Genomic DNA, 10,547 nt, shown 5'->3' on the forward strand with positions numbered 1-10,547 from the left:
TAATAATGTAAAAAACTAATATGAAATCGATAGAATATTAAATTTAGAATCCAATTATTAGGACTCAAAATCATTGTTCTAAATCCAAAATCCATAATATTTTACCTTTACGTAGATTCACTTGATATAGTTTTTCTCTTGATTCCAACTTATTTTATACGAGCACAACTCCAAGTCTCCAATAATAAAAAGCTTTAAAAAGGAGGGAAAAAAACAACAAATTCTAAATTCAGCGGTTCTAATGAACTCATTATAAACTAATCCAATTAACAACATGCTTTGATAGTCTAAAAATAATATTTTCAAGTAATGGCCCATAATATAACCTAGAAGTAATTAATTAATAAAGTCTTTATTTTTATTTATTTATTGGTAATGGAGCATCAAAAAGAAGAAGAACAAGGCAAACAATATGCTTCTCCTTTTCACTTTTTTTTTCTTTTTATTTTATTATTTTATTAAATCAGCTTTTGGATTGTTCCTTGATGTCCACTCAAGACTTTTGGATTTTTTTGAGCATCATGAAATTGGAAGTTGGAACTTTGACATCATGAATTACATTTTAGGAAAAAGAATAAAAGGAAATCCAACTTCCAATTTCATATTATATGTATATATTCCATGCACCTTCTCTCTTTAATTTCCCTTTTTTTTGGTTTTCTTTTACATATTTGATACTCACTTTGAGGTTCAATTAATCCAAATTCACATAAAAAAAACCTCACTTTAAAAGTACAATAATCTCTACACAAGCGCGACTTCATATTCAAACAAAAAAATAAAATCTCTAATTAAAAATAAAAGAGTATTCATCAGTCGACTATATCTACAACATTACAAAGTACATATTTTCTTATATATATGGACCAATAGTTCATGTGAAAAGGAGATATTATAAAAGGTCAGATATTGTATGAAATTATTCTAATAAAATTTATTCATAATTTATTTTCGTTTACTACACCCACCTATCTTAAAATCTCTAACATATTAAATGAATACCAACCTTTAAATTTTTTTTTTTTAAATCTCAAACTTCTTCCATCCACAAAAGAAATCTATATGTCTTTAATTTTTAAATTTAAACGTGAAATAAAGGCAATCCAACTACTGGAGAGTGGATTTTGAAGAACAGAATTCAATTTTTATTTTGCTAAAAATTATTATTCTCTCCGATCTCCATTTCAATTTATCTAAATTTGATTCAGAGTATAAGGCCAAACTAACTTATTTTTATATGAATTTGAATATATAATCTTTAAACTTTTTTAAATAAAATTTTTATATTTGAAATCTACATGATTAATAATTCAAAAATATTTTCAAAAAATAATCATGATCAAAGAAAGCATCTTTTGATTTCTAAAAACTAATAATAACTAGGACTAGGACACACAAAATAAAACAAAGGGAATTCTAGAACATTCAAAATATTCAAAGAACGTATTTGAATGAATTTTATTTTTGGTACAACACACGTATATCTTGTGTTATTCACTATACATGTTTTTCTTAATCGGATCAATATGCGTGACAAAATTTTCACCAAGAAAGTTCAACATCGATTTTCAAAAGAGAGAGAAACTAAGACATTTTTGTTCCCCCCACCCCACCCCTCATAATTTTCTATGTTTTAAATGCATTATAATGATGGATGGATATTCTATTCGTTCACACGTGATTTTGAATATATCTTTTGTGTGTAACAAGTTGTACACATTGATAAAGTCTGGATTTCCAACAAATTAATTAACAAAAAAAAAAACTTGATTAAGGTCTTAATTAAGGAAAAATCCTTTTGGCCATAAAATTTGGTCAGAATGGTATTTTACCTATGTTATTTTACTTTTTTTGAACATTTTTACCTTTTTAACTTTAATACCTTTTAATTAAAAAATGGAAAAAAGATTAGTTTATTTTAAAATAAAAAAAATATTATACACTTTTTAAATTTTTGACCAAATTTTCTGGCCATTTAGCATTACCCATTAATTAATTATGGTCCGTCCTTGTGATTTTGTCATTAACTCATTTGGAATTAGGTGAAAATTGTGGAGATTTAACTAACGTTTGACCTCAAGTTCTCAAATATTCTTGGCAAATCATATTTGAGTGAAGTTTCACCATGTGTTTGGCCCCAAATATTTCTCAATTTTTTTTTACTATTTTAAAAAATATGATTTTATACCCATAAGTTCTAAAAATTATTAAAAATACCCATAAATTTATATTAGTATCATTTTATAATGAATATGTGGGAGATTTAACTAACGTTTGACCTCAAGTTCTCAAATATTCTTGGCAAATCATATTTGAGTGAAGTTTCACCATGTGTTTGGCCCCAAATATTTCTCAATTTTTTTGACTATTTTAAAAAATATGATTTATACCCATAAGTTCTAAAAATTATTTAAAATACTCATAAATTTATATTAGTATCATTTTATAATGAATATGTTCTGTTAAAAAATAACCTTATAGTATAATTGATGACAATCAACAGTAACAATATAGACAATACAATACATTAATTATATTGCATACTCAAACTTGTCAGTGATTCAGTTATATTTATAACTCATTAAACACAAATTGTTTCTTTTTCTCAATCTTTTCTATCAAATTATAACTCAAACTTTTCTGGAGGAGATAGTAATAAATATTAGTTGGAATTAATAAATAATGGATATTTTTTATAAAATATAAGGTTTGGGGTAATTTTTTTGAATTTTTTAAAATTCTCAAATATTTGAACTTGGCCCAAATACTAGTTTTTCTAGTATTCGGGAACCTAGGATACTTGATAAATATATTTACCAAGTTATACCATCAAACATCACTTTCCAAGTTTTTTCCAAATTTTCCCCTAGTATTCTTAGGGTCAAACGGGACCTTAGTTTACATAATCGTTTAATTAGAACAAAATCATGGAAAAAGTACAAGTCAGCAGAACGGCAAGCCAATCATAATTAGTTAATTACTATACGATTTTGTAGGTTTAATTATTTAATAACTAATTAAGTTGCGTTTCATGCTATTGTTTTAATGACAAGATCTTCAAAATCTAACGTAATTTCAGATCTAACCAGTAATTGTGATAGATTTGTTGCAAAATTATCTTATAAGACCTAAACATGCAACATATCTTAAATAATTAAACATAATTAATTTATTGAAGCATGCCAAGAGGATAACATAGTATAAGATGGAAATAAAGAGAAAAAAAATGCATGTCTTTATTTGTTTGTTTGTATTTTCTATCCGGTATTCAATATCTATATTGAGGTTTGATTAAATTTAAATTCGTACATTGTAGGTCTTATTTATGGGGTAACACTCCAAACAATTTTCTTTTCCTATGCCAAAGGACTCAAGCCCCGAAACTTATGACCGTTAAAAGTGAAGGGGACACGACCATCCCACAATAAACCCCACTTAGATGAGTACATTTTAGTATTAATACTTAATTACAAGTGAAAAAGAACAAAGATAACCACTTAAATATACTTAGGGCCGGTATGCTTTGAAAATCTTTACATTATCATTTGATTAGTTTTTTTTTTGTTTTTTTATATTAATTAAGTCAAGCTCATTCATCACAATCAATGTAAGTTCATAATTAACTGTGGAAATTATTTTATATCAATTCACGCATGGATTTTTCTATTAATTAACTAAAATAATTTATAGTATATATTATTTGGTTTAACAGTCATACTTTGAAACTTAATTTGGAGGATAATATGGTTAAGACAATACGGATAAACTTGAAGCTAGATCCACTAGTGACATGTCTTTGTCTACTAATTTTGTCTCTAATTTCCAAAATTAAGTTAGCTTAGTGAAAATGATGTAGATCCATCTTAAACTAATCTTTTATTTACTTAAACAAATATTTTTGTGAAGAAATTTTTTTAACAACCCTAACTACTATTCAAAGAAACATATCTTTCCTTTGACCAATTTTCATTTGTCCATGTGTATCCATCAAGGAAAAAACAACTAATTGTTTAAATACATTTAAATTTTTAAAAAGATTAAGTCAGCTCATACATATGCATGCTGAGTTTAATAATTATCAATTATTTATAACGTTTTGTTGAACCATTTTATTCTTGTTTCTCACTATAAAAATAAAAAATAATTGAACATTGTAACTCTTGAGTCTTGAGTTAACTTCCTTCCTTTTATTTTTTTTAGTTTAATGTATCTTGGGAAAGCTGGTGGCTAATTAATCTAATTATTTAAATGAGATCTATGTTGCACATAATCAACTAAGGAGAAAATAAAGTGGGTATTTGATCATATTCATAGTAAAATTTGAAGAAAATAAAAGTTTTTGTTATGTGAAAAATACTTTTTGTTGTTTTTCACAAATTCTTGAAAATTTTAGAATTTTTCAAATTTTTATGACCAAACGTGAGCAAAAAAAATTTCTTAATTAAACGCTTCTCTACTAAAAGTTTTTTTATTTCTAAAACTTAAAATGGAGACCTTAATTTAATTTAAGAATGAAAACTTTACTAGACGTAGAGATTATCATGCGAAAACCCATATGTGACTTTTAAATATTTAACGCAATAACCATTGATATCATTAATCATAACTTTGTCAATGTAGAGGAGACAGTCAAACATTTGCTTTGTATGAGTTCTATAAATTTTGTCTTTTCTTTTTTCTCTCAATGTTTTTGTTTGAAAATTACACCAACAAACAAATGGCTTTCTTATCAAACATATATATACTCTCTTCTCTCGCCTTTATGGCAATTCACTCTGATAAAAATAATTTTTAATAACAATAAGTATGTATATTAATAAAAAGTGTTAAAGGATATATACAGTTAATGGTAATATTAAAGTTATTGTCATTAATTAATTTCCTTTAAAGATTATTTTTGGATAGGGAATGCTTCATATACTTGTGAGTGTTACTAATATATATTATTCCATGTGTTTTAATTCATGTGATATTATTTAATCTGACACGAAATTAATAAAAAGCTTTGAAACTTATGGTCTAAAATTGGTCATTGGTTTTTATATAACTATAATTCATCTCATTAAGAGTGAAATGAACATTTCAAAATTAAATTATTACCAAAATATATAAATTTGTTATTCTTTTTAGAACGACTAAAAAAAAAGTGTCACATAAATTAATACCAGATAAGTAGTGTTTTTTCCCAATTTCAAAATGGTAGGGTCCTCCCTCCCCCCAAAAAAATAATGGCAAGTATATGGTTTTTCAAAATTACCAGTGCAAAATTTAGTTTTTTTTTTAATTTTTAAATGTGAAATTTAAAGATGTGAAACACATTAAAAAGTGACAGCTCACTTGTAAATATTTCAAGCAGAAAAATCAATATTACTATAACTCCACATGCACACTTTACATTGTTCAAAAAGATCGGCTTAACTTGTTTTAGTACGATCTGATTAGATGTGAACCTTGACAATTTAATGTTAGATACCATTTAATACAATGTGGATCACAAATTTCCTTTTTTTTCCTCATTCAATATTCGTATTAAAGTTCAATTAATTTAAATTTATCCTTTACACGAACCATTTCTAAGATTAAAATAGAGGAATTTCAAAAATCCACCAAAACTCATATGGGTGATCACGAATTTCTTCGCGTATCACAAAATTATAGCCTCATAGTTTTTTCTCCTTTTAAATATTGTTCACACAAGGAAAGACTTACGTTTAACCCCTTTTTTTGGCAATACTAAAAACGAAGAACTAAGAAGGTAACAAATACAATGAAATGCACACGATTCCTCCACCATATCGACATAAATTTAAATTAATCAAAACCAATGAAATTTATATACTCAGAGTATTACAAAAATAATGAGGAAAAAAAAGAGATGATACAACTTACAAATATTGAAAATACACTATTTTTAGCAAATTCGATACACTACTTATAGCAATAAAATTGTAGCAGAGAATGTCAGGAACACACGATTAAGATTTAAGACCACGCGCCGTACACAAAACAATTATTTCTTCATACGGAAGGTCAACGCGCCAGCCGCCTCTTGCGGAAGTTTGACTCAACTGAAATTGTGAAGAAATAGTGTTTGGGTTGGGGTGGGGGTCATTTAAGTTCTAGAAAATATAATTAAGTTTTAGAAAAAAAAATTGATACTGCATAAAAATTAAAATTGGAAAACAAATAATCGTAAATATTATATTGCAACAAGTCACTGTATTGAAAGTGATTCCGATCTGACATAAATACAAATCATTGTAGTTCATTGCATCCTAAGGTTAAGCACAATCACTTCTAAACACATGTTGCACTAATTACCTATAAGAGAAATTTCAACACAAAGTATCTTTTAATTCGAAAGGAGTTTTTGACTTACTTTTATTTCAGAAAATAAATATATTAATTCGAGGGAATGAACCTGATTAATTTGGAGAATGAATCTTTAACTTGACATTAATTTAATAAATCTTTCATTAACAAAAATACCATTCCAAGTTACCACAAAAAATATGAACTCTATCACCCCTTTTTTTCTCTCTTCAAATGGTCAATTTGGGCGGCTTTTTATTTCCAAAAAAGCTCTGGTACTTTAACTACAAAACACACACAACAAAACAAACCCTTTTTCAAAATTTTAATAAACAAAAACAAAAACTAGTACTACTACATATAACCTATAGTATTAAATTATTCTTGCGTACGTGCATTTTTGTATTAAAAAGTTTGGTTTGGTCCATTTTGCAGGCCCTCCCTTTCTGAAATTCAACTCCATTTTCCCATGTTTATTCCTTGCACAGAGATATTGTTTCTGAACTACCAAAACCCCTTTTCTTAAACATAGTAAAATACCATTTCTTTCTTGTTTTGCACAAATTTCTATAACAACAACAACTCATCTGTCACACAACAGAAAAAAATAAAAAATAGAACAAATAGTACTGGAAGAAATCAAGATTCAAGATTGAGTTATGTCAGAAGAGGAATCTGATATTCTTCTTCCTGTTGTATTATTCCACTTCTTGCTTCTAATCACTACTGGTAAGTCTGAGTTTTTTTTTTTTCGAATTTTCAAGACTGTACTCAGAATTCAGAGAGGTTTTTAGCTGATTTGTAATACTAAAGTTTTGATTTTTATTTATAGTTCGTGGAGATACCCTGGAGAGTGACAAGCAAGTGTTATTGAGTTACAAGGATTTTCTTGAACATCAAAATCCGGTTAATAAGGGATACAGGCATACAGAATGGAATGCTTCTGATTCGTCTCCGTGTAATTGGCGTGGGGTTTTTTGTGATGGTGGAGTTGATCGTGTTACTCGAATTGATCTCTCTGGTGATAGTTTGGCTGGAAATATGTTTTACAACTTCTCAGCTATGACAGAGTTGACATATATTGATTTGTCTATGAATACAATTGGAGGGTCTATTCCTGCAGACTTAGGCCAATGTAAAAACCTGAGATTCTTGAATTTATCGCATAATATTATTGATGGGGAGCTTAATTTGACTGGTTTGAACAATTTGCAAGTTCTTGATTTGACCATGAACAGGATTCATGGTGAGATCAGTTTAACTTTCCCTGGAATTTGTGATAATTTGGTGGTTGCAAACATTTCGAATAACAATTTTACTGGTGAGATTGGAAGTACTTTTGATCAGTGCTGGAATCTTAGATATCTTGATTTGAGCTACAATAACTTGACTGGAGGATTGTCACTTGGTTTTGATAAGCTTAAGGAGTTTTCGGTATCTAAAAACAAGTGTAATGGCTCTCTGTCTTCGTCGTTTTTCACTCCAAACTGCACTTTGCAGGTGTTGGATTTATCAGAAAATGGATTCGTTGGAGGAGTGCCTAAAGAGATATCGAATTGTAAGAACTTGGAGGACTTGAATTTGTCTGGAAATAACTTTTCAGGGCCAATTCCTGAGGAAATTGGATCAGTTATGAGTCTTCAAGCACTTTACTTGGGAAGCAACAATTTTTCAAGGGATATTCCAGAGAGTCTATTAAGTTTAAGTAACTTAGTGTTTCTTGATCTTAGTAGAAACAACTTCAGAGGAGAAATACAAGAAATTTTCAGGCAATTTACACAGGTAAAGTTTCTTCTGTTGCATGGTAATTCTTATACTGGAGGTATAGTTACCTCTGGAATTCCCAACTTAGTGAACCTTTCTCGATTGGACTTGAGCGATAACCAATTCTCCGGTCCATTGCCAGTTGAACTTTCCAAGATGAAAGGCTTGAAGTTTCTGATTCTTGCATATAACCACTTTAATGGAAGTATACCATCAGTATACGGGGATATTCCGACACTTCAGGCCCTTGATCTTTCATCTAATAAGTTAACTGGCGAAATACCACCAAGTTTAGGGAAGCTAAGCTCACTTTTGTGGTTGATGCTTGCTAACAATTCACTGACCGGTGGAATCCCACCCGAGTTGGGAAACTGCAGTAGCTTATTGTGGTTGAATCTTGCAAACAATCAGCTTTCAGGTCCAATTCCACCTCAGTTAGCAAGAATTGGCTCAAATCCTATGCCTACTTTCTTGTCGAATAGGGCTAAGGATAAGGTGACTGCTGGCTCGGGGGAATGCTTTGCTATGAAGAGATGGATACCAGCTGATTATCCTCCATTTAGCTTTGTATATCCTCTCCTTACCAGGAAGAATTGTAGAAGCCTATGGGATAAATTGCTCAAAGGGTATGGTTTATTTCCAGTGTGTGAACCTGGTAGTAATGTTCGTTCGAATCAGATATCAGGCTATCTTCAACTTAGTATGAACAAATTTTCTGGTGGGATCCCTCCTGAAATTGGCAGCATGCAGAATTTCAGTATGCTTCATTTGGGTGTAAATGAATTCGCTGGCACGCTCCCTTCAGAGATTGGAAAAATGCAGCTAGTAGTCCTTAATATTTCACAAAACAGAATATCTGGTGTGATTCCAAGCCAGATTGGCAACATTAAGTGCTTACTGAATCTTGATCTGTCCAGCAACAATTTCTCTGGTCTGTTCCCAGCTAGTTTTAGTAACTTGACTGATCTAAGCAAGTTCAATATCTCTTACAACGCGTACATCTATGGTACTATACCAGAAATTGGGCAATTAGCCACATTCGAGAAGTCATCATACCTTGGCGTTCCATTGCTGCACCTTCCACCTTTCATTGATAACACTAGGAATAATACTATAAACAAGGGTGGAAGTTTCAAAAGGCCTACAAAGGTTGGTACAGTTTTGGTAATCATTGCTTTGCTACTGGCTTTGCTAGTTTGTGGACTTATGACACTTGTTATCTGCCTCGTTCTAAAATCTCCGATAGATACACCAGGATACCTACTGGAGGATTCAAAGGGCCGACACTATCTTGCATCGAGTTCAGGTGCATCCTCACCATGGTTGTCTAATGATGTTAAGGTTATCCGCTTGGACAAAACAAGCTTCACACATTCTGACATATTGAAGGCCACAGGCAGATTCTCGAATGACAGAATTATAGGGAAGGGAGGATTTGGGACAGTTTATCGCGGAGTCTTGCCTGATGGAAGGCAAGTGGCGGTGAAAAAGCTACAAAGAGAGGGAATTGAAGGGGAAAGAGAGTTTAGAGCTGAAATGGAAGTACTAAGTGGAAATGACTTTGGTTGGCATCCGAATCTTGTAACACTTTACGGTTGGTGCCTTAATGGATCAGAGAAATTGTTAGTCTATGAATACATGGGAGGTGGAAGCTTAGATGAGATCATCACAGATAGAACCAAATTCACATGGAAGAAACGACTCAACGTGGCAATTGATGTTGCACGTGCTTTAGTCTTCTTACACCACGAGTGTTACCCTTGTATCGTCCACAGAGATGTCAAGGCTAGCAACGTGCTGCTAGACAAAGATGGAAGGGCAAGAGTCACAGATTTTGGCCTAGCTAGGGTTATGGATGCTGGAGATAGTCATGTTAGCACAATGGTTGCTGGTACAGTTGGGTACGTTGCACCAGAATATGGACAGACGTGGCAGGCCACAACAAAAGGCGATGTCTACAGTTATGGAGTGCTGGCAATGGAGTTAGCCACAGGGAGACGCGCTGTAGATGGAGGCGAGGAATGTCTAGTTGAATGGGCGAGACGTGTGATGGGAGACGGAAGGCAAGGATTCACCAGAGCCATAATACCAGTTTCTCTTTTGGTATCAGGCCTAGCAGAGGGAGCAGAGGAATTGTGTGAGTTGCTTAGAATAGGAATAAGGTGCATTGCTGATAGTCCTCATGCTAGGCCTAACATGAAGGAAGTATTGGATTTGTTAATCGCGATTTCGCGCAGCCAAAGATCAGGATCCAGTCGTAGCACTTCTCCTTCATTTTGATCAATTTTTGTTTCAAATTACACAGCAAAGTGTCAATAGTTTTTTTTTTCTTCACATTTGTAACATACACACATTACATTCTTCTTGTAAACAGTTCTTTTTAGATTCTTTGTTCAGGCACTCTTGTTTGTTAGGATCATAAGAGTTGAAATGTGAATTTAACTTTTCATTTTGCTTAATTAGAGTTTATG

At 31.2% G+C, this 10,547-nt stretch overlaps 1 protein-coding gene across 1 annotated transcript; it reads left to right on the plus strand.

The window, feature by feature from the left end:
• The first annotated feature begins 6,630 nt into the window (after positions 1-6,630).
• On the plus strand, positions 6,631-10,547 carry LOC125859955 (probable LRR receptor-like serine/threonine-protein kinase At1g74360). The gene is made up of 2 exons (XM_049539810.1): positions 6,631-7,041; positions 7,145-10,547. The coding sequence occupies exons 1-2, from the start codon at positions 6,972-6,974 to the stop codon at positions 10,354-10,356; spliced, it is 3,282 nt and encodes a 1,093-aa protein (XP_049395767.1). The 5' UTR covers positions 6,631-6,971; the 3' UTR covers positions 10,357-10,547.

Source organism: Solanum stenotomum, chromosome 3, assembly GCF_019186545.1.
Source record: "Solanum stenotomum isolate F172 chromosome 3, ASM1918654v1, whole genome shotgun sequence".
NCBI lineage: Eukaryota > Viridiplantae > Streptophyta > Magnoliopsida > Solanales > Solanaceae > Solanum > Solanum stenotomum.